Here is a 25,620-nt window from a genome sequence, read left to right on the forward strand (position 1 = left end):
CACTGCTCGCTGGGACAGTCATGCGATGGAGCTGAGAACGTAAGCTGTGTTGATGTCTGTTTACTTGGGGGATATACAGGAAATATACTGATAGGTAAGATGCATTATATCATTAGATGGAATGTGTGCTTATTAGCACAGGAGATATGGTGTGCGCTCAGCGTACAGCCAAATTTCCCTGACAACGTGGCGGGCCAATGGTACGAGTTAACTGGGCCTCTTTAGCATCGGAACGCGATGAGGGAGCTAATGGAACCAGGTTCCGATGTGTTAGATCACCACTTTGCAAAAGAACAAATTTTTCGCCTTTTAGGATAATGGTACTCTGGATTTTGATCGTAAGTCTGTTGTGTGCGTGTGTGTGATTTGTCAGCAAGGATTGGGATATTTGCAACCTGGAATGTTTGTGTAAGTGACTGATGCTGTGTAATAAGTTTGTGATGCATATGAGAAATGTAGATGTGCGAGTTGTGTATGGTGTTTAACTGACTCAAGACACAGATGGTTTATATTGAAGTTGTTTGGAAAGTTACTTTTGTGTGTGTGTGTGAAGCTGCCATGAGGATGAGCGGGGGAGGGGCAACCAGGCATTATGGAGCTCTAATGTTTTGTGTTGAAAGGGCTACGCCCTGTGGGTAGTTTCCTGGTCCTGTGTGTCTGGTGTTATGCTGTTGCGCTATTTTGTGTTTCATGTAACTTTAAAAAATGTTGGTGTTATTGTTGTTTGGTTGGCCAAGGGCCCTAGTGATGTAGCCTAAAGTGTTTGTCTACGGTTTTAAGTGTTAATTTTGATGTCTCAATTGTTTGTCAGTTTTTGTGGGGAGAAGTTTGGGTTTTCTAGTAGGGAAGTCTGTTTGTGCTGGTTTTGGTGGGATCAACAGCATTCGTCTGCCATTTTCTTGTAGTACCATGTGGTTGTGGCCCAATTTCTGTCGGCCATTTTGTTGTAGCACCATGTGGCTCTGCTGCGGCTTTCGTCTGCCATTTTGTTGCCATGTGGCTGTGGTCTGGCTTTTGTAGCCCATTTTGTCGTGGTTTGAAATTTGTTTTTTTGCCACTTACATTTAGTGAACAAATATAAAACAACCGTGAATTATGGTGATCAAATTAAACATAATAATCATCATAAACTTATATGTCTTTACAAGAAATTTGTAAACAAGAAATCTTTAGCAAGAGTCCAAATATATAAGTGATTGGAAAGTTGGATCACAGGTGTGACCAACTTATTGAAGAAATAGTCCTTCACCAGTGAAGAGATGAGTCACAACCAGATAGCAAAAAAAGGTTGCTTGGTTGGCCCACCGGGATCTGGTAAGCGGATATACATGCTTTGTTGGTGGAGGATTTTTTGCTATCTGGTTGTCACTTGTTACTGGTGATTCATCTGAGTACACATCTTGAAGACTCATCTCTTCACTGGTGAAGGACTATTTCTTCAATAAGTTGGTCACACCTGTGATCCAACTTTCCAATCACTTATATTTGGACTCTTGCTAAAGATTTCTTGTTTACAAATTTCTTGTATAGACATATAAGTTTATGATGATTGTTATGTTTTACTTGATCACCATAATTCACGTTTGTTTTATATTTGTTCACATAATGTTTAGCGCTACCTTTTTTTCTTCCCAATTTATCACTGTTTAATGTTACACAGCAAGGTGCAGCTTCACTATTTGCTTAATCAGCAATTTATATTTCTGTACCCGTTTTGATTCACGGGTCTTTTTCATTGATCCATTAGCGCAGTTTTTTTCTACCTTTTTTCACAACTTACATTTAGTGTCTGCTGTTTTGTTTCTGGTGGAATTTCTCAGCCTTTAGGTCACATTTCAACGTCTAGTGTGAGTTAAAGTGGAGGTTCACCCTATAAAAAATTTCTAACACTACATCCAGCCCAGTTCTGCAAATAAAATGACACTGACCTTTTTTTTTTGCCGTAGATAGCGTTTAGCCTTAGAATTCACAGCGGCTTCCAGGTAGGGAATCCCGCGGGAGTGGGCGTTCCTATTGACATGCCAATTGATTGACATGCTAAACGACGGCGCACACAGCGCGTCACGACTTCCCGAAAGAAGCTCGGGTCGGCTCGGCTCTATTCGGCGCCGGTGCGCAGGCGCCGTATACAGCCGACCTGAGCTTCCTTCGGGAAGTCGTGACGCGCTGTGTGCGCCGTCGTTTAGCATGTCAATCAATTGGCATGTCAATAGGAACGCCCACTCCCGCGGGATTCCCTACCCGGAAGCCGCGGTGAATTCTAAGGCTAAACGATATCTACGGCAAAAAAAAAAAAAAGAAGGTCAGTGTCATTTTATATGCAGAACTGGGCTGGATGTAGTGTTAGAAATGTTTTATAGGGTGAACCTCCCCTTTAGGTAGTATGGTCTGTTCTGTGTTAAAAAATGTGTTGTTTGGTTTGTAGAGGTGCAGTTTGGTCTTGTTGGCGTTTCTTCTAGTAGGCACCATTTTTGTTTTTCATTTGTGCGTGTGAGGCCATACGGTCTTGTGTTTTCTGTTTTCTTTAAGTGAATGCAATCTTTTCAGGTTAGCTATTTTTGTACTATTTATCAACCTTTCAGTGAAACTATGGCTTTTTTTGTATTGAATTTCGGTTTTGGGTGAGGTCTTGACTTTGAACTGAATTTCAGTGGATAGTGAGACTAACTTGATTTGAATTTTGGTTTTTTTTGGGCGTTTTCTTTGAGTTTCTCAGAGGGCAATGTATGCCCCTCCCCCATTGTTTTGGGTTTTATCGTTTTTGTATTGTATAGCGAGCAGTAGAAAAAGGCTTTCAGTTTCAGTAATCTGACTGCCCAGGGGCTGAGGGGGATTCACTCACATTTGCAATATGGGGGGTTTATTTTGCCCTTTCCTGGACAAAAAGTTTTTTTTTTTTTAAGATGTTGAAGTTTCCTATATGATGTTAGCCATAGATTTTCTCGGCTTCCCCTCCCCCTCCCTCTTCCTGTACATTGATATGTAATTAAACATGTTTGATGGGTTTTCAGAGCTGAGCATGCAACAGGAAGTTCTTTACAGCATTTGATGTATCCACAGGAAGTTGGAGGGAGGCGCTTGAAGTCTTTTGAAAGAGTGTTTTAAATTTAGTTCCAGTTGTTTTGTGAAGTTTTATAATGTAGTACAGTTTTGGGTAAAGAGTAAACAGGAGGTATCCGCGATATTGTTGTAACATCTAGATACAGGTAGACAGAAGCCAAAATATTGTTTTGAACAGTGGAGGATTTTGTGGCGCTTGTAGTTTGTCTGACAAACACCTTTAAAAAGCTATATATCGTGAGACCGGACGGGCCGTGTATAAAAGTCGGAATTCCAGTGCGCGATTGTATTAGCATAAACATGAGGGGTAGTATTCTAGCATACCAGGAGGCTGTGTATAATAACCGGAAACGCTGGGTGACCGGACTGTAAAAATAGTCACTAGGCAGTACTGCTCCCAAAGTTAGTAGAAGGGTGCCGTGGACGCAGGGACCTTTCATAAGCGATTCGAAACGTCATGGGTAATGTGCTGTTCATGCAGTGGAGGAATAAAAATTAGGCTCCACACCAGTCAGACAGCTGCACTGCACATGAGGTCTGGGTTTGGGGGTCCGGACATGAGACCCCTTAAAGAATGACATATATGTTCAGAGGGTAGAGTGAGGTCTATTCCTTTGGAAGATACTTTTGTTTACAAACGATTTTTATTGTAGAAAAGGTCAAGGTACAAAAAAATAACAATGTTGGTACAGGAATGTTTATCAAGTATCATTGATGGTGAACATTGTACAGGAAGGAAAGGTTATGGTTAGTAAAAGTTAATCTTGAACCAGAAAGGTGGTATCCCAGAGAGACCAATTTTTTTATATCGGAGCATAGAATCCTATTACGTGTGGTGAATTCTCTCGGAAAGTTTGATGTTCGTCATGCGGTTGAAAATCTGTGGCCAGGGTACCGAAGTGGAGCGCCAGTTAAAGGCTATGGCCCAATGAATGGAGGTGAGAAATGTGTGAATAAGCCTTGTGCTAGACATTGGAATATCTTGAATAGGGGAGAATGAAAGGCAGATGTGGGGTGTAAGAGGGATCTTTCGACCGGAGATTTTGTCAATAACCATGCTGGCCTTATGCCGAGTGTCTTTTAGGTGGGGACAGTCTCAAAAAGTATGTAATTGGCCACCCTGTAAGATATTATATAATTTGGTAAGGTGTGGGGTAATGGTAGAGGCAATTTTTTTATAATAAGATGTAGAATAGCCGTCAGGACCTGGGGCTGTTGATGTCTTTAACGTTCCAATAATTCTGTTAACTTCTATATCAGTACAAAGGGCATTAAGGGATTCAATTTGATCACTAGTAAGAGTGGGCAATGTAATGCTGTTGAGCCAGGCTAGAGAGGACTGTTTAGGCGATGATTGTAGTGAGTAAAGAAGATTTTTATAGAAGTCTGTGAATAATTTCATGACTTCTTTGGGATGGGACACCATATTTCCAGATGAGTTCCTTAATTTGTATGTGTGGGGTGGTTTCGCAGATTGATTTAACTTTCTGGCGAACATGGTGGAATAAGAGTTGCTGTTGAGTAGGAATCTGGCTTTAGACCATCTGAGGGCTTTTTCAGTATCAGATACACTTCCATACAGGGCACTTATACAACTTCCTGCCCAGACCAATTTTCAGCTTTCAGCACTGTTGCACTTTGAATGACAATTGCGCAGTCATGCTACACTGTACCCAAACTAAATTTGTATAATTTTGTTCCCACAAAGAGAGCTTTCTTTTGGTGGTATTTAATCACCTCTGGGATCTTTATTTTCTGCTAAAAAAAATAAAAAAGCCTGAAAATGTTGAAAAACAAATGCTTTTTTTTGTTTCCGTTACAAAACGTTGTATAAAAGTATGTTTTCTCCTTCACTGATGGGCACTGATGGGGCTGCACTGACGGGCACTGATAAGGCGGTACTGATGGGCAATGATGAGGTGGAATTGATGGGCACTGATGGGCATGAATATGCAGCACTGATGGGGCACTGATAGGCGGCACAGATGGGCACTGATAGGCGACACGGATGGGCACTGATAGGCGGCACAGATAGACGGCATGGATGGGCACGGATAGGCGACACAGATGGGCACAGATAGGTGGCACGGATGGGCACTGATAGGTGGCACGTTTGGGCACTGAAAGATGGCACGGATGGGCACTGAAAGGTGGCACGGATGGGCACTGATAGGTGGCACTGATGTACTGTATTGTACTTATGGATGCCAATCAGTGCCAAACAATGCCTGCCAATCAGTGATGCCCATTGTGGGCACTGATTGGCATCCATTGTGGTCTAGGGTGGCATACCTGGTGGTGGGCATCCCTGGTGGTCTAGTGGCCTCCCTTGTCGTCTAGTGGCATCCCTGGTAGTCTAGTATGGGCATCCTCGGGGGGGCTGTGCTGATAATCGATCAGCCCAAACCCCCCCTTGTCAGAGGAGCAGCCAATCCGCTCTCCTCTACTTGCATCTGACAGACGCGAGTGAGGAAAGGCCGATTACCGGCTTTTCCTGTTTATATCGTGATCAGCCTTGATTAGACACGGCTGATCACGTGGTAAAGAGTCTCCGACAAAGACTCTTTACCTAGATCGGTGTTGCGGGGTGTCATACCGACACCCTGCAACAACGATCGCTGCGATGCGCACCCCCATATGACGTCCAGTCAGGATATTGAAACCACTTTGCCAACGTCTTTTTGTTATAGGGCGGGTGGCAAGTGGTTAATAAAGTGTCTAAGGAAGTACGTTTCTCTTGGATCTGTTAAAGGAGGTCATTAGATGGATTTTGGTTGTGTTTGTGATATAAGTGGTCTAGCTCTTTCGTGAGGGAACTAAGGTCTGCCTCGTTTTTGATAGAGGCAATATTTATCAAATGGCCTCTCATTACCGCTTTATGTGCCATCCAAATAGTTGAATAGAGTAGAATGTGTAATATTTGATGCCAATGTAGGTGTCCACTAATTGGTGATTATATAGTGATCTGTTCAAAGATTTGGGGAAGTATTTGGAGGATGGGGCAACTTTACTGCGACGGGCAAGCGTACTTTCGTGAATCGACGTATCTATTAATTTGCATATTCTACGCCGAACTCAATGGAAGCGCCATCTAGCGACCAGCGAAAATATTGCACCCCAAGATACGACGGCGCAGGCCGTCGTATCTTAGATAGGTTTAAGTGTATCTCAGTTTGAGCATACACTTAAACATACGACGGCTTAGATTCCGAGTTACGACGGCGTATCTACTGATACGCCGGCATAACTCTTTGTGAATCTAGCCATAAATCCCCACCAAGCTTTAGTCCTCAGCGATGACAGCGGTACATGCTTTTTATGATGTTCACATTGGTATGAGGAGTTTTGACAAACTAGTAAAGATTTCAGACAGATTTCAGTCGTGGCACTAGGCAAGGCTGCCCCCTTTCCCCGGCCCTATTTGCCCTTGCCATCGAACCGGTGGCGGAGGCTCTCCGTACATCGCTCCATATTAAGGGGCTCAGGGTGGGTCTGCTAGAGGAGAGGGTGGCCCTATACGCAGACGATATGCTGCTTTTCCTGAACGATGCAGGCCCCTGCCTGCAGGGCGCACTGACTGTCCTGGACACATTCGCCCCGGTCACCGGACTCAGAGTGAACTGGTCCAAATCTCTCCTGTTCCCGATAGATCAGGCGGCCAGATCTACCTCCCCCCCTGATAACCCCCTTTGTTGGGTGGACACATTTAAATATTTGAGAGTATGTGTTTCTGCCTCGGCCTCTGACTTTATCTCCCTTAATCTCTCCCCGATGTTGGTAGAAGCTCAATCCAAGTTTAAGACATGGGGCAACCTCCCTCTATCGGTCTGGGGGAGGGTGAATCTTCTCAAAATGAAAATAGTTCCCAAACTCATTTATCTTTTCCGCCACTCGCCGCAATGGGTGCCTAGGTCCTTTTTTAACAAACTGAATCACCTTTTTTCTTCCTTTATCTGGGGGTCCTCCCCGCCGAGGTATAAACTATCTACATTAATGAGGCCGCGAACGCAGGGTGGGATGGCATTTCCAGACTGTTACAAGTACTACCTCGCCGCCCAACTGGTAACGGCGGCCTGGTGGTTGCGGCCGGATGGTACAAACGCTTCCACTGTTCTTGAGGCTTCGGTGGTTGGCTCGCTGGAGGCCCTCCAGTTTTTGCTGTTCCGGGGCCCCCTGCGCGCCATACTCTCTGACCCCCTCTATGCTTACGACCCTGCGGGCGTGGCGAACCGGCCTGGCCATTGAAAAATGTAAGCCCACTGAAATCTCACCCAACGCCCCGATCTGGAAAAACCCTACCTTAGGTCATCTCTACAGATTGTTAGATCCCTTTGCGTGGTTCGAAGTACGGCGTGAAATTAGTCTCCCATATTGTTTCGCAGAACGCGCTGAAGCCTTTCACCGTGCTCTCGTCCGAATTTAATCTACCCGTTCACTATCTTTTCAGGTACTTCCAATTATCACATGCTTTTTCAGCGCAGTTTCCTTTGTCCTCCTGCATCGTGGCCCAGTCGGAGTTGGAGAGGACACTTAGATTTGACTGTGATGTGAAACCCACCTCGCACTTTTACTCCTACCTACTCTTCGTGTCCCTCCCTCCCCTTGACGGACTGCGAGCCAGGTGGCAAACCGACATCCCTACATTAGATGCAGACGACTGGGATGAGATATGGGACCTTCCCTTCAGTACTTTGGTGTCAGTTAGAGATAGACTGGTGCAATAAAAAATAGTACATAGTGCATACTTTACCCCCTACAGGCTACACAAAATGAACCCCACACATTCACAGGAGTGCTGGCAATGCGGCGCATCCCCGGGGGACTTCTCTCACATTTTCTGGCGGTGCCCAGAGGTGGTGCATTATTGGGAGGCGGTGCTGGAACTGACCAACAAAATTGCTGGGACACAATTGCCTTTAACTATGGAGATATGCCTTCTGGGCATAATAGAGAACATCGTCCGAACCTCAGCTAACCACTTCCTGCGCCTCCTACTTCCCTATTGCACTACTGAACACAGACTTTAAAGTACTTACCAAGCTCCTAGCTCTTCAGTTATACCCCATGCTGCCCACGGTGATAGACTCTGACCAGACGGGGTTCATGCCCCGGGGGACTTCTCTCACATTTTCTGGCGGTGCCCAGAGGTGGTGCATTATTGGGAGGCGGTGCTGGAACGCACCTTAGTCAGCCTGCTGCTCTTCTACGCCCACAAGAATGTAGCCATGCATTGGAAAAAACCTTCGCCCCCATCTCTGGTGCAGTGGCGGCGACTGGTGAACACCAGCCTTCCTCTGTACAGAGATATGTATGCCAACCGCGGATGCCCGCAGAAATATGATAAGGTATGGCGGGTCTGGGTGGAGGAATCCGAGACTGCTGGTTAAAGCATGGTTATTAAGATGACACCCTCCACCTTCCCCTTCTTTCCCCCCCTTTATGTATACCGGTCACTGAATGTATCAGCCTGATAACATGTTTACACTGCAGATATTGCTATCATTCTGTTGTATCAGCCATCTCCCTTTGAGAGTTGAGCTATCTATGTCTAGTCTTGTCTAATGTGTTGTTTAGTGTGTTTAAAATTCTTCAATAAAAACATTTTTCAAAAAAAAAAAAAGATTTCAGACAGACACTTGTCAATAGAATTTAACAATACATTTCTAGAGGGTAAAATTGGTTATAGTTTTAACCATAGCTCTGCCTTTTGTGGGTTTGGGTATCAGGACAACTAGGTAGCCCACAAGTGTTTCAACTTTAGTTTGGTACTTATGCGGATCTACAGCTTATAAGGTAATTCCCCCTAATGCAAGAGGTTCATGCGTGCTGGTTAAACTTGTCAAAGCATCTTATGTCATGGCCAATCATGAGGATCTGATGGCGCGAGAGAAAGTAAGAATGGCAGGGACAGCTAGAAGGGAAATGTTCACCAACGTCAACCAGGTCTGGGCATGGTTTCCTGCATGTACAATGTGGAGGCTTGAGCTTATGATACGATTGAACAATTTATCATCCATTGTGGATGGGATGTTCATTTAAACTGTTGAAGCCAGAGCTATAGCTAGTAAAGGTTGGAATCCTTTTAAGGTTTTGAGAAACTTTGGGGATGTTTTATTTTCCATTGGATCGTGGTTCAAGGAAGTAGGAATATATATATACTCATGTCATTTTTGTTTCTATTCCTTCTATATGTGGTGATGAGGTGCTCCTGTTGCCTGATTAGACGCGTGACCAGAGCCCGAGCAGATGACCACATTGTCCTCGATGAGAGGCCCGAAGCCCAACCCACATACAAGACACAGAGAATCCTAGACCGACCAGCGATTACTACAGCTCACCATGGCATCTCTCCTGAAGAACAGAGTCTACATGTCAAGCCGTGTGTGACGGTATTAGAATGATATCCCCGTCAAAGTCTTCCCTTCTTCCCATAAAGAAAATCACCCAATATTCCACGAGGGGGAATATTCCTGGAATCGCCCAATAAGTCACACATGCCAAGCTTACTGCTGGAACAAGACACAGTTTAATGGCAGCATTCAGCTGGTTATATGCAGGTTACAAGCTGTTACAATGACAATCTCCGCCCCCCCTCACACAGTGGGGGTCTTCAATACAGATCCTTGGAAACAATGATATCTCCTTGAACTAATCAGTCTCTAGACCCTCTGGCACCGAACCTGCCAGACACATTTCTTTAGATAATGACATCAGTGACGTTAATTACTAGTTGTACAGAATACATTATCTAGACAGCTTGGACCCGCATATAGAAGGGATGATTATCACAATGAAGCAATCAGAATAATTAACATGAGCCACTTATCTAATAACAGTAAACAGTAAACACAGGGCTCCTTCACTCACACAATAGATCAATTAACCCTTTGAAATAGGGAGCTGGCTGAGGAAGGGTCATTAACATATCAATAGCCTGTTAGAGGAGTGAGTCCCACCTGAAACCACCTTCCCTCCAACACACACACACAGCAGTAAACTAGCAGGGAGAATTTACTGAAGCATCCTTCACACCGTGGTTTCCTTTTTATGGACTCATTTGGACTGTAAGGACTGATTCATTTCCAGGTGTAAGAAGAAGATCAAGATTCTTAGAGGGACACATGGTAGCATATGACAAAGAGGAGGGCCTGATGTGGAAATGTTATAAAGATGTATTTAATATGTATTGTCATAGTGTCGCACAGTGTTAGTACTCCTGCACCCCGCTCTAAAGAGCTGACTGGGGCAGACTGACGCTTGTTGAGTCCTGTATGGTAGTGGAAAACTTCCTGTGAACTGTTCTTTAACTGCACTGGGACTGAGTTTGTTATTCCACTGCACCGCACTGCACACCACCTACAAGTTAACTGAGAAGAGTTAGCAGAGGCAGCACTCACAAGATTTCTGGCAGGAGCAACAGATTCGGAGCCTCCATTTTGTTGAAGCATGCAGATAGTGCCTGGAAATCCTTACACAGAAGCCACTACCAGCCGGAGAAGCTGCCATTTAAAGCCTAATTTTTCATCCTTCAGGTAGGCGCTCTGTGAGCTTGTTTGCAAAGAAGATCCACGTTTGAATCTTTCACATATGGACTATACATATTCACCATATGGACTGTATTAGTGATACATTGCATTGTCATAGTCATACGTATATGCATCTATTTGGTTTCAGCAGCTGCCACTTTGACATTTTGGTGTTTTCTTTTTAACACAAGTCACATAGTCAGCAGCTGGGTTTGCTGTTTATCATATAGTTGTTGATTGTATTCATATTCACTCACTTTTGCTTTTTATAGTGAACTAATTTTTAGTGACTCGTACGCACATTCACTTTAGATGTGCCAGAGATAGCGCTCATCCTTCTTTTACTTTAAACCCTAATGGATTAACCACAGTCCACAAAAAAGTCCATTGCAAATTGAATAATGATGGTCTCCAAAGTGAAAGAAAGATAATCCCAACTCTTGAAAAAAGTGATGATGAAAGCACCTCCACCTAGGTCACACACTGACTCTTACCGGAAATCTACGATCTCTTATTACAGGAGATCATAGACAGCATATGATAATGGTATCCTCACAGCATATCACCAAGCTGGGACGGTCACAGTGATGGATGGCCTCAAGCAGTATACCGGTACATATGTTTAAAAAGAAAGGAGAGCTCCCATAGCATAAGATCCTTTAGTTTGTTTAATAAGATAAAAAGACGTATTACAGCATGTAAAAAAGTCGAGCCGGCCGGCTCCTCGAACAAACGCCCGTATCTTCCGGGTGTAAACACTTAACGCGGTGCCGCCAGAACGTCGCCTCCCAACGTTTCGTTTAGATGGGGACGTGGTCACGGGCGGCGCCGACGCCATTTTAACTAATGGAAAAAAATATTTATTTATATACGCGCAAAATTAAACTGACCAAACCAATGCGAAGAAGGGCAAAAAGAAGAAGAGAAAAAAAGGCCCAAAAAATTGCATATCCGATCGCTTCACATCCACCTATATCCCTATAGCAGATGAAAAGCAAAAACAAAGGATGGACATATATGTAACCAATAAAACGTTTTTTTAAAAGCTAAAAAATATGTATCTATTTACTATTTAAAAAAATTGAGTCATGTTAAGAACCTACAACTTATAAAATCTCACAATTAATGGCAAATTAAGCCATATGAATCCCAACCTGCCAGATATAATTGAACAGACCAAGGCAGAATTCAGACAACTGCCAACAATTTCTAAACTAATAGAAAATACCGGGACGGGAGAAAAAAGGGGTATATTAACCCCCTACACTCAAAAACGTCCCAATCATAAAGGATTTAAATTGCCATCACAACATGGCAATAAACCATTCATGATCCTTCATGCCTATATGAGTTGTGATTCAAAAAGTCTAATAACGGATGGATGGGACTCACATCGAGCTCGTAGACATTACACATATTAATTCATATACTTGTCCCACATAACAATGGGTAGCATAGAAAAGCCCATATCAAGGGAAATCAATGAGTATATTCAATAGTACAAACGAATACCATGAAAAAATTCAGACATTGTGTTAACCCTATGAGTTGTCAATAAAACAATAGATGTCAATATCTATATTTAAACCAAAGGGTGTATAACACTTGAGTTTATACACCCATGACATTTCTGATTTACAAATGCTACGCACTAAATTGCTACCCCTCCAATGAGGGTTGAACTTGTCTATCCCCATGAAAATAGTATTGGTAGGATCCCTATTGTGTGCAGTTAAATAGTGCTTGGACACCGAATGCTTGGTGTAACCTCTTCTGATGTTGTTAATATTAGGGTTGTCCCGATACCACTTTTTTAGGACTGAGTACAAGTACCGATACTTTTTTCCAAGTACTCGCCGATACCGAATACCGACACTTTTTTTTAAATGTGTCCCCAAATGCAGCGATGTCCCCCCACAAATGCAGCCATGTCCCCCCACAGATGCAGCCATGTCCCCCCACAGATGCAGCCATGTCCCCCCACAGATGCAGCCATGTCCCCCCACAGATGCAGCTATTTCCCCCCACAGATGCATCTATTTCCCCCCACAGATGCAGCCATGTCCCCCCCATATGCAGCCATGCCCCCCCCCATGTGCAGCCATGTCCCCCCCATATGCAGCCATGTCCCCCCCATATGCAGCCATGTCCCCCCCATATCCAGCCATGTCCCTCCATATGCAGCCATGTCCCTCCATATGCAGCCATGTCTCCCCCCATATCCAGCCATGTCCCCCCATATGCAGCCATGTCCCCCCCCATATCCAGCCATGTCCCCCATATGCAGCCCCGTCTCCCCCCATATCCAGCCATGTCCCCCCATATGCAGCCATGTCCCCCCCATATCCAGCCATGTCCCCCCATATGCAGCCATGTCCCCCCCATATCCAGCCATGTCCCCCCCATATGCAGCCATGTCTCCCCCCATATCCAGCCATGTCCCCCCCCCCATATCCAGCCATGTCCCCCCATATGCAGCCATGTCCCCCCCCATTTCCAGCCATGTCCCCCATATGCAGCCATGTCTCCCATATGCAGCCATGTCCCCCCCCATATCCAGCCATGTCCCCCATATGCAGCCATGTCCCCCCATATTCAGCCATGTCCCCCATATGCAGCCATGTCTCCCCCCATATCCAGCCATGTCCCCCCCCCATATCCAGCCATGTCCCCCATATGCAGCCATGTCCCCCTTACCTGCGTGCTCCCGCGCCGCCACCTGGTTAATACTGGCGGGGAACATTACAGCTTTCATTTGAATAGCTGTAGTGATTCGCGCCGCGCTGCGTATAGACACTCCCCCTTGCTCGGGATTGGACAGTTCACCCGAGCAAGGGGGAGTGTCTATACGTGGCGCGGCGGGAATCACTACAGCTATTCAAATGAAAGCTGTAATGTTCCCGCCCGTATTAACCAGACGGTGGCAGCGGGGATACGGCGGCGGCGGGGGGGTGGTATCGGATGAGGCATCGGGGGTATTTGCGGGAGTACAAGTACTCCCGCAAATACTCGGAGTCGGTCCCGATACGATACTAGTATCGGTACAACCCTAGTTAATATGTTCATTTAGGCGTACCTGCAAGGGGCGTTTGGTTCTGCCCACATATTGCAGGCCGCATGGACACTGGAGCATATACACTACCCCAGTGTGAGCACGTAATGAATGACTCAATAGAATAACTCTTTGAAGTGCACGTAGAACTAAATCTAGTGCTTCTCCTATCTCTGCATCCGTTTAAGGAACAAACCTGGCATCTTCTGCATTGATAGTATCCAGTAAGACCAGAAAGGAACATTGAGCTAATACTGGGAGGGTCTAGTATGTTAGGGGCTAATTTGTCTTTCAGAGAGGGAGCTCCCCGAAAGACCACCTGGGGTTTATCAGGTAGCATGTTCCCCAAATGTTGTCATTTTTTAATATGTGCCAATGTTTATTGACTATATGTTTTACATTTGCATGTTGGCAAGAATAATTGATAACAAAAGGGCTCCTGAACTTATTATCTCTCTCCCGATCCGTTTTTTCTTTCAATGGATCTGCTCTCTCCACATTGTTGACTGAATCCAAAGTTTTTTTTATAGAAAGTCGGTGGAATAGCCCTTTTCCACGAACCTCTGTGTCAAAACCTTAGCTTGTTCCGCAAAGGTTTCTTGTTCAGTACAATTACGCTTTAATCTGAGAAATTGGCTTTTGGGTACTGACTTTAGCCACGAGGCATGATGACAACTTTCTTTGGGTATAAACGCATTCCTGACGGTAGCTTTAAAAAATGTTGATGTAACAAAGCTATCATTACCGACAGAAATCTCCAGGGGAAGAAGGACCTTCGCCACGAGGAGTCCGGATCAACCCTAGATACTCCAACGCTAAGTCGGAACCAGAACCGACTCCAAAAGTTTAACACCCACCCGAATCTTCGGAGGGTCTGAATGGCTATAAACACATCCACTAGGTCTGAGACAGAAGCTGCTCTCAGAAGAAAATCGTCTAAGTAGCCCACGAGGCAAAGCCTCGCTGTCCCACAAAGTTAGGATAAGTGCGAACTCCTAGGTAAAAACCCTTGGTGCCGACGCCAGATCAAAAGGGAGGGCCACAGGCTGACAGAGACCCTCTCTCACCACGAAGCACAGAAAAAACTCTGACATGCGCAAAACGGGACATGCATGTATGCGTCCCTGATGTCCGAGGACGCCAGGACATCCCCCGGATGGAGCGCAGCTACCACCGAACAAATAGATTCCATGCGGAATTACCCAACGTTCACAAAGGTATTCAGGGCCTGAGGTCCATAGAAAACCCCAAACCTCTCGTCCTGCAGGAAAGGTAAAATTACCCCGCAGCTCAGCAAGTCCCACACTGCCCAAGGCAGACCGACGAGCCGGGAGAGGAAGACACAAGGAAAGAACTCTGTTCTGTGAAGGAGGAAACCCTATCTAGTACTCCGAAGAGACCACCTCGCAGACCCACTGGTCCGAGAGCAGGGAGGTTCACCGAATTGCGAACCTACAAAACGCCCCCCCCCCCCACCTGAGACGGGGAGGGAAAGCTACATACAATGGCGGGATTTGGGTGCCAGCGAGATCGGCTTACGCACCCAGGGACGGATTAGTCCCCCAGCTGAGCCTTTGTTGCCCTTTAATAACACATACACATAGTGGGAGGGTGGGAGGAAACCGGAATACCCAGAGGAAACCCACGCAGACACAGGGAGCAACAATGCAAGCTCCAGGCAGACTGGTGTCAGTGTCCAGATTCAAACCAATTACTCTTGCTGCCAAGTAATAGAGTTACCACTACACCACCGTGTGCATAAAACCATCTCTGAAACAGAAGCCCTGGATAACAAGGGCGCGGCATTCAATGAAGCATCACAGACCTATACAAGGCCCTGGACCAGCTGGTCCGCTAGCCTAATAACTTTGGGAGAGAGCCGGTGCTCCTCCACCGTCTGGTGCAAAATGCTCACTCCGTGAGTGACTGAGACCCCAGGGTAGTGGCCACAATAGGCCGAAAGTCAGACCCCAGCATGGTAAACATGGAACGGGTCAGTACTTCGGATCTTCTATCAGTCAGATCCATAAAAGGCTCTCCCTCAAAGGGGCACTGTACCGCCCGGCGGTGAGGGACTACAAAAGCCCTGAGCGGCTTTTCTCATTCCGCATCTTAGAAATTATCAAAGAAAGGCACAGAAACCCAGCTTAAGAGTGTCCCTTGCAGCAGTTAGAAGCGCACCCATAAATACCTTATCTTGCTTTTTTTTTTTTTTTACTACCCAGGTACCTGGTCTATGGGTCCATAACAGAGCATTCCCTAGGGGATAACGGGGGAAGGGGGCACACTTTTAACGCCCATCCGCAGTCCACCCCCACCCTGGCACAAACGTGTCCAGGACAAACAATAAAAACCTCTGTGGGAATCCCAGGTGCTAACACCTGCTGCCACCACCAGTATGTTGGGGAAGGACCCAGATACTGACTCCAAATATTAATAATATTTACATAGCGTGTATGTATAATATGTAGGTGTATGCACACCTGTCCTTACAAATAAACAGCAGCTCCTAGAGCCCTATTCAGGGCATCTCACCCACTTGCTGCGCTGACCAGGGGTACCCAGGGGACTCATCTCAGGAGGAGACTGCCCAGCGCTGCCGTCCGCTCTCAGCACAGGTGTGTGAGAGGAAAAAAAACATGAGGTAACTGTGCAGCATCTGCAGGGACCTGTGTGCGCCGTAGGATACAGTACTAGGGGTCAAATAAAATAAAATAAAATACAATTTCTCCTCAGGTCGCTGGGCCCAAAGGGAGCCATACGTCCTTCTCCTTGCTAGGCAGAACGAAACTGAGGCTACATACTGCAGGGAGGAGGGTTATGTCTGGAGGGACCGCCCCCTGGGCGGAGCTGTTCAACTCTGTTAATGTAACATGTATTTAATTATCTAACATGTTTCTGCCTAGTCCTCTCCTGTAAACAGGGAACATAACCCATTTGTCAAGATTTAAGGAGCTGTGTCCGTCCATGGACAATAAGAGAAAACACATTTTTCCTAAATAGCTTCCTTTACCTCAGTGCGGTCCTCCTTCACTTACCTCATCCTTCGATTTTGCTTTTAAATGTCCTTATTTCTTCTGAGAAATCCTCACTTCCTGTTCTTCTGTCTGTAACTCCACACAGAAATGCAAGGCTTTCTCCCTGGTGTGGAGTGTCGTGCTTGCCCCCTCCCTTGGACTGCAGGAGAGTCAGGACGCTCTCTACATTGCAGATAGAGAAAGGAGCTGTGCGTTAGTGGGCGTCCTGCAGTCCAAGGGAGGCGGCAAGCATGACACTCCACACCAGGGAGAAAGCCTTGCATTACTGTGTGGAGTTACAGACAGAAGAACAGGAAGTGAGGATTTCTCAGAAGAAATAAGGACAATTAAAAGCAAAATTGAAGGATGAGGTAAGTGAAGGAGGACTGCACTAAGGTAAAGGAAGCTGTTTAGGAAAAAAAAATGTACCTTTACAACCCCCTTTAAGTATTAACTCAATACAATTTTAACCATTAGATTAAATAATAGTTTTTTTTTTTTTTAGTTTTGCTTTGTGTTGGCTAATAATGATTTTAGTGTACTTTTAGAGAAAATATTATTATTGTTTTGATAAATATTTGTGCGACTATTGCTGGATCTATAAAAATCAGTAGCACCTTTTTATTCTATTGGTCCTTTGCTTTCAGAAAATGTATTGTTTGAGGGTCTTTTACAAACACTAATAATTGTAAGGAAAAAATTAAAAGAAAACATTTTTACATTGTAAAAGTTGTCTGGCCACCTGAGTTTAATAGAGCACAGGGCCTGGTAGCAAAAGGGTTAAAGAGAAGTGAAACCACAAAGCAATTATTGTGTGTATGCACTAAATGTCTATCAGATTTCTACTTCTGTCTGGTTTTTTTTGCAATCTAAGTTTCACTTACCATCCTGGTGACAACACAAATGAGGAGAGGGCAACCCAAAGCATCAAATTTACAGAGCTCTAACCTTTTGCCAGGCCATCCCCCAAAAAATATTGTGCCTGGAGTTAATATAAACAGTGCCTAAAAAAATAAAATTAAACAAAACAAAAAAATATCGGGACAAAAAGGTACAAGCTTAGTCTGATCATGGAAATTACCTTCAGCTGGACTTTGACAAACGCACACACTCCAACATAGAACTTTCCATTACTCAGGTCCACAAAATCTGTACAGAAAACATAAATTAGTGCAAAAGATCTATGCGCTTTCTTTGAATTATTTAGCACTACAACAGGGTATTGTTTCAATGGTTCAAAAAAGCTGAAAGCATTGTACTATGTGTAAATGGAATTGTCTTTTGCAGCTCATGCTCAGCTCTATTCTGTTGTATTTTCAGATGTCATTAGCAAATGGAAGCCAACAGTCTTAACCATTTTACAGAGGCTGACAGGACTGCTGGTTTTGATCAAAGCTCTCCATCCAGTACTGGCAGATGCCATCATCTAACTTGCAGAAGTGGTGCTACATCTGAAAAAAAGCAAATCTCTATAGCATTACACGCAATGGAAGACATTTATTACTTCAGTCTTACAGCAAGGTGATTCTCAGAAGAAGCAGTAAATATGATTATTAGAACAGATATTGAATAATCATAATAAATTAACCACTTCAATACTGGGCACTTTCCCCCTTCCTGCTCAGGACAATTTTCAGCTTTCAGCGCTGTCGCACTTTCAATGATAATTGCGCAGTCATGCAACACTGTACCCCACAAATAGAGCGTTCTTTTGGTGGTATTTGATCACCACTGGGGTTTTTATTTTTTGCTAAACAAACTCAAAAAGAAACGGCAGCTTATGGGCACTGATTGCAATTATTGGTGGCACATCTGATGCTGTGCTGATAATTAATGTACTGATTATCAGCACAGACCCCCCTCTGCCAGGGAGAGCAGCCGATCGTCTTTCCCTGGGTTTTTCTCTGGCCGATGCCGATATTTGGACATCGGGGCGGCCGATGGCCGATATGTGTTGCCGATTTTTGCGGCCGATATTTTAGGCCGATTGTTTTTTTCTTTTCCCTCATCTCAAAAAACCTAGGGTGGAGAGGTGGGAAGGAGATAATTGTTTAGGGTGGAGAGGTGGGATGCAGCCCGTTAGTGCCCACCAGTGCAGCCCGTCAGTGCCACTTCATTAGTGCCCACCAGTGCAGCCTATCAGTGTCCATCAGTGCCACCTCATTGGTGTCTATCAGTGCCCACCAGTGCCACCTCATCAGTGCCCACCAGTGCAGCCCATCTGGACAGAATTCTCACCGCTCCAGGTGAGCCTCGTGATGATCAGGGGTTGTTGAACCACCAGGGTGCTGGCAATGCGGTAATAGCAAAAAAACAAAAGAACAAAAGCTGGACAGCCGCACTCCAAAATTTTCAGTGCCTAGCCATGACTAAGCACTGACGCCAGTGCGAAACGTTGGCCATACTGATTTTTGTGGGCTTGCAGTGACTGTATGCACAGTTGAAAATAAAGACATCTCTTTTAAAGAAAATTTTGGAGTGCGGCTGTCCAGCTTTTGTTCTTTTGTTTTTTTGCTAGTGCAGCCCATCTGTGCCACCTCATCAATGCCCACCAATGCACCAGTGCATCCCATCATTGCCTACCAGTGCATCTCACCAGCACATATCGCCAGTGCATCACATTAGTGCCAACCTGACCATAATGAATGTTTTCACCAAACATAGGGAAATGGGTCTCCCCAGGAACCTTTAGCAATGTCTGCAATCCCCAGCTTTGCAGATGGACCTCTGTCTTCCGCTCTCACTCGGCTCAAAATGGTTTCTCCTTTATACATATGGACTGTGCATTTGGGACTCATCAGTTTTCCTTTTTCAGTCTTTTTTCACACACATTTTTTTACTGTATTAGCGCTGCACTTTATTTTAATCTAGTTTTTATCTGACTTGAAGGTGCTAGCAGCCGTAGTCTGTATTCTATATTTCCAGTGCAGCATTAGCCTTTGGGCTATTATTTCTTGCCCTTGACACTAAACAAATCTTAGAACCTCCCTGGCCCTGACGTGCTTGCTGCCCCGCCTCTGCCTACAATCCCCAGAATGCAGAGCGGCCTGTGACAGCCAATCGGCGGCGACCGCTGCCGACATCCTCCACTCTGAAAAAAACGTCCCCTGATGTGCTGCGTGCCCTGCCTCTGCCTACAAACTCCAGAATGCAGCGCGGGCAGTGCGGCAGTTACCGGCCCGCGCTGCATTCTGGAGTTTGTAGGCAGAGGCAGGGCGCGCAGCATGTCAGGGGACGTTTTTTTTCAGAGTGGAGGATGTCGGCAGCGGCGGCCACCGATTGGCTGTTACAGTTCCGCTGGTTGGCTGCCACGCTGGGTGTACCAAGATGGCCGCGGCCTTTCCTGATGCTGTGACCGGTCACAGCATCAGGAAAGGCCGCGGCTTCGGCCTAGCTCCGGAGCCGTGGCACCGCTAGCTCCGGAGCCGTGGCACCGCTAGCGGCCATGTTAAATATCGGAATAATTTTGGCTAAAAATCGGCCGATGCCGATTTCTCCAAAACGGCCAAATATCGGCCGATATATCGGTCGACCTCTAGTAAGGACGATCGGAGATGCAGAGTGACACACAGCACCATTGATTGCCGCGATGCTCGCCCCGCACCCCCGCGCCATCATGTTATCCTGCTGATCATATGATGCCCAGTCAGGATAACCGAACCACCTCCCGGTCTGCTATAGGCCGGGCAGGAAGTGGTTCATATAAATTAAACAAGCAGTTTGATTTGAAATTCCCCTGTTGCTGTTCTAAAGTAGTTGTAAAAGAGATGACAATATAAAAATCACCCAACAATTCTTAATTCGGCACATTTAGGTGAAAATTTCTCATTTACCATATACCAAATCTGATAAAGACCATCGCAAAACTGTTGTGGCCCTCTGTCCAGGACTGGGATCACAAATACACACACAAAAACTTTTGCATATAGTTTGCCAATCATTAGGCAGCACGATTTTCAATCAAGTTTTGCTACTAATTTGCCAGATAAATGACCCTCCCAGAGCTGCATTGGATGGAAGCCTTCGCTAGCCCAAGACCATAATATATAAACTCAATTTACGTAGCACTAATAAGATTATGGGATGAAGTCAATTTGGAACACAATAGCACAGCAGGGGAGATTGCTTGACTAATGTCGCCCGTGTTAGTACAAGGCTCTGATGTTATTACGCAAATTTTTCTAGGAGAAACTTTCCTGCCAAATGATACTTGCCTATAGATATGTTAAAATGCGTACATAATGATAATTTAGACCAGGGGTTGACAAATTTGCTTGGAATCTAGGAGCCAGGTAAAAAAGTTAGGAGCCAGAAAACGCGCCCCGTCCCGACGAGCTTGCGCGCAGAAAGCGAACACATACGTGACCAGCGCCCCCATATGTAAACGGTGTTCAAACCACACACGTGAGGTATCGCCGCGATTGGTAGAGCGAGAGCAATAATTCTAGCCCTAGACCTCCTCTGTAACTCAAAACATGCAACCTGTAGATTTTTTTTAAACGTCGCCTATGAAGATTTTAAAGGGTAAAAGTTTGTCTGCATTCCACGAGCGGACGCAATTTTGAAGCATGACATGTTGGGTATGAATTTATTCGGCGTAACATTATCTTTCATAATATTAAAAAAAAAAATGGAGATAACTTTACTATTGTCTTATTTTTTAATTTAAAAAAGTGTAATTTTTTCACCAAAAAAGTGCGCTTGTAAGACCGCTGCGCAAATAGGGCATGACAGAAAGTATTGCAACGTTTGCCATTTTATTCTCTAGGGTGTTAGGATAAAAAATATATATAATGTTTGGGGGTTCTAATTAGAGGGAAGAAGATGGCAGTGAAAATAGTGAAAAATGACATTAGAATTGCTGTTTAACTTGTAATGCTTAACTTGTAATACCAACGGCCACCACCAGATGGCGCCAGCTCACATCTGGTGGTAATAACGTGTAATACCAACGGCTCACCACCAGATGGCCCCAGCTCAAAAAAAAAAAAAAAATTTTTTTTTTTTTTTTTTTGCCCCCCCTTCCAAGCCAAGTCGCCAGGGCCCCATTTCTAGTCGCCATGGCGACCTGGCGCCCGGGATTTGTCGAGCCCTGATTTAGACTTTATATGCTTACAAATGCGTACACATAAGTTTATACGCATAAGGCGCATGTTCTTAGATGGAGATTTTTGATTCTATGTTACAGATCTGAATGCAGTGCACCTGTGTGAATGGTTCAATTGAAGACAATGAAGCTGCATTAAGATACTTAATAAACATAACACTTGTTTATGCGTTTTTTTTTTACGATGGTGTGAATGAAGCCTAACCAGCCCATTTTTGACGATAATAAACCTGTGTATGAGCTGCAAGATAATTTCAAGTTACAGGCACATTTTTGTGAGATATCAAACAGCTAGGGGTCCTTGGTGCAATCAGATGATCACTCACTATGCCCCAAACAATAAAATGTATTTTAAATTGCCTGTGAAATACATATCTTAGAGTACAGTTCACAACACAGGCTGAGTATTCATAGACCCCGAGTTATAGACTGATACTTTCAGGTAATTTGACACTGGCAAAGCTTTTGAAAACAAGGTCCCCTTGGCTTCCTCCATATAAGTCTACACCATTCGGCGAGTCTTCAGTTGTAGCAAGCAATGGAGAGTAACCCAGGATTAGAAGGAAAGGTGACCACGAGGAGAGGCATAGTCTGATCGCCCGAAGTTCCAGGACATTAATCGGCAGACGAGATTCCTCTAAAGTCCAGAGACCCTGGGCTGACTGGACCCCCCAGACGCCCACCAGCCTGTGAGGCTGGTGTCCGTCGTAATCACCATCCACTGGAAGGGAAGAAATGATTTCCCGGACCGAAGTTTATGGATCTGACTGATAGAAGATCCGAAGTACTGACCCGTTCCATGTTTACCATGCTGGGGTCTGCCTTGCGGCCTATTGTGGCCACTACCCTGGTGTCTCAGACACTCACTGAGTGGGCACCAACTCCCTCCCAAAGATATTAGGCTAGCGGACCAGCTGGTCCAGGGCCTTGTATATGTCTGTGGATATTACAGTGGGGACTATATATACTGGTGATCCGAAAAATGTATGTGCGTTATAATTAATCGACATTAGTTGATTAATCGCACACGAAAATTTTAATCAGTAACAGCCCTAAAAAATATGTTTTCATTTTTCCCCATATTTTCCAAAACTTGTGGAATAAAATGACATGTTGAAAAAATTCATAATGCCACATAGAATATACCTTAGGGTATTTGCTTTAAAAAATAGGGGTAATTTTTTGGGCATTTGCATTGTACTTCTTGCTCTAGGGCTTTCAAAAGAGTGATAGGTAGTCAGAAAATGATATGTGTAATGTAAAGCGGTGGTTCACCCTTATTGACAACTTTCCATCATTAAATTAGGCATAGTAGCGCGAGCTACAGTATGCCTGTATTTATTTTTTTAGCCCGGTACTCACTGTGCAATCCTAGCGAGACGATTCCGACTCCCCGTGGGGAATGGGCGTTCCTATCCAGAGGGAGCATGATTGACGGCCGGCTATGGCATATCACGCTCCCCGAAGAAAGCCGGAGTAGGTCTCGGCTCTTCACGGCGCCTGCGCACAGACTATACGCAGGCGCCGTGAAGCGCAAAGTCCTATTTCGGCTATTTCCGGAGAAGCGTGAAGCGCCATAGCCGGCCGTCAATCATGCTGCCTCTGGATAGGAACGCCCATTCCCTGCGGGGAGTCGGAATCCTCTCGCTAGGATTGCACAGTGAGTACCGGGCTAAAAAAATAAATACAGGCATACTGTAGCTCGCGCTACTATGCCTAATGATAGAAAAAAAAAAATGTTTTATTAGGGTGAACCACCGCTTTAAGCTCCTAGAAAGTCTGCAATGTGCTACTTGAATGTTGAGCCCCTGTATGTGGCCAGGCTGTGTAAAAGTCTCACACATGTGGTATCCCCATACTCAAGAGTAGCAGGAGAATGCATTTTGGGATGTCGTTTTTGCTATGTACATGCTATGTATAAGAAATATCTTATAAATTGATAACTTTGTGAAAAAAAAAAAAGTTTTAATTTTCTTTCCACATTTTCCGAAAACTTGTGGGAAAAAATTACCGTATTTATACAGCGCACTTTTCCCCCCTTAAAATAAGGGGAAAATCGTGGGTGCGCGATATACACCGATCCCCGCTTCCCGCGCTGTGTTTGAACGCCACCGCCGACATATACCGAGCGCAGTACACTCCTTTACACACGGCCAGGCTCGGCTCCCCTCGCGGTCATGCCCTGTGCCGCCTCCTAGCCTTTATGCGAAAGGAGCCGAGCGTGCCCGAGTGTACTGCGCTCGGTAAATGTCGGCGGCGGCGTTCAAACAGCGCGGGAAGCGGGGATCGACTCAGAAACAGCGCGGGAGACGCGGGGAGGACACCACCAGGGCCGCAGACAGACCCCGGACCAGACAAGGCTGCCGATGGACGCCGGCAAGACATCGACGAGGGGCATTCAAACTAAGTATTTTCTTTTTTTCAGGAAATTTCCCTTCCAGGTTGGGGGTGCGCTCTATACGCTGGGGCGCGCTATACGAAGATAAATACGGTACCAGTTCAAAACACTCATAATGCCTCATAAAATATACGGTGGGGTGTCTGCTTTCCAAAATAGGGTCATTTTGTGGGTAATTCCACTGTCCTGGTACTCACTCAAAGTCTCATACATTTGGTATCGCTATACTCAGGAGGAGTAGCAGAATGTATTTTGGCGTGTAATTGCAAGTATGCATGTGCTGTGTGAAAAAAAATAACTTGTTAATATGACAATTTTGTGTAAAAAAAAAAAAAAATCCTAACTTTCCTAAGAATTGTGGGGAAAAAATTACAACTTAAAAAAACTCACCATGCCTCTTAATACCTTGGATTGTCTACTTTCCAAAAAGGGGTAATTTGGGGGTTATTTATACTGTTCTAGCTTGATAGTATCTCATGAAATGAGATAGGCCATCAGTACATCAGGTGTGATCAATTTTCAATGATTGACACCATAGCTTGTAGACTCTAAGGGCTCTTTCACACGGAGCGGATCCGTATTGATCCGCCCCGTGTGTGTCCGTCTGCTCAGCGGGGATCATCCGTAAATCCCCGCTGAGCTGTCGGCGGACAGGGCGGTCCCCGCACACTGTGCAGAGACCGCACTGTCTTTCCTCCGCTCTCCCCTATGGGAAATCGGATGAATACGGACCGTGTGTCAGTATTCATCCGATCCGTTCCGCCAGACGGAAGAAAAATAGGGTTTTCTTCCGTCTGAAAAAGCGGATCTTTGCGGAGGCGGAAGTTAGCGGATGCTCAATCCGCGAACGTCTGCAATCCCATAGGGAAGCATTACAAGTCCGTAAACGGACTTGTAAAAAACGCACCGTTTGTCCGCCCGTGTGAAAGGGCCCTAACTTTCACACAGACTAAATATCCACTAATATGGTTAATTTTTACCATAGATATGTAGCAGTATAAATGTTGGCCCAAATTTATGAAGAAAAATTACTTATTTGCAAAATTTTACAATAGAAACTAAAAAAAAAAAAAAAGAAGTGGGGTTTTTCTCAAATTTGTTGCTCTTTTTTGACTTATAAATCGCAAAAAAAATGAAAAACCCAGCAGTGATTAAATACCACCAGAAGAAAGCTCTATTTGTGAGAAAAAAATATATAAAAAATGTTCATATGGGTACAGTGTAGTATGACTGAGAAAGGCTGTGTTCACACTTGTACAACAAACGCTCCAACATTGGGAGCCCATGTCGCATGACGACTGAAAAATCAATATTTCCCTGTGAGAGCCGTCTTAACTAGTCCGACTTTGATCCTCTCCCTAATGGGTTGTAACCCATTGAATATTACTGAAGTCGAATCACCGTCTTAACTGATCCAACTTTGGCATGCGACTTGTGCTCTGAAGATCTTGAGGTGAAAC

The 25,620-nt window shown here is 45.0% G+C and overlaps 1 protein-coding gene across 5 annotated transcripts in view; it reads right to left on the minus strand.

Moving 5' to 3' along the window:
* Positions 1–25,620, minus strand: part of RAD52 (RAD52 homolog, DNA repair protein) — a 288,876-nt gene that overhangs the window by 170,049 nt on the left and 93,207 nt on the right. For all 5 annotated transcript variants that reach the window (XR_005748027.1, XM_040345286.1, XM_040345284.1 and 2 more), the window contains exon 5: positions 17,737–17,804. Coding sequence is in view for 4 of the 5 variants with exons in the window: in XM_040345286.1 (XP_040201220.1) it covers positions 17,737–17,804 (68 nt within the window). In the remaining variant the exon portion in view is untranslated. The remainder of the gene's footprint in view (positions 1–17,736; positions 17,805–25,620) is intronic.

This window comes from Rana temporaria, chromosome 3, assembly GCF_905171775.1.
Source record: "Rana temporaria chromosome 3, aRanTem1.1, whole genome shotgun sequence".
NCBI lineage: Eukaryota > Metazoa > Chordata > Amphibia > Anura > Ranidae > Rana > Rana temporaria.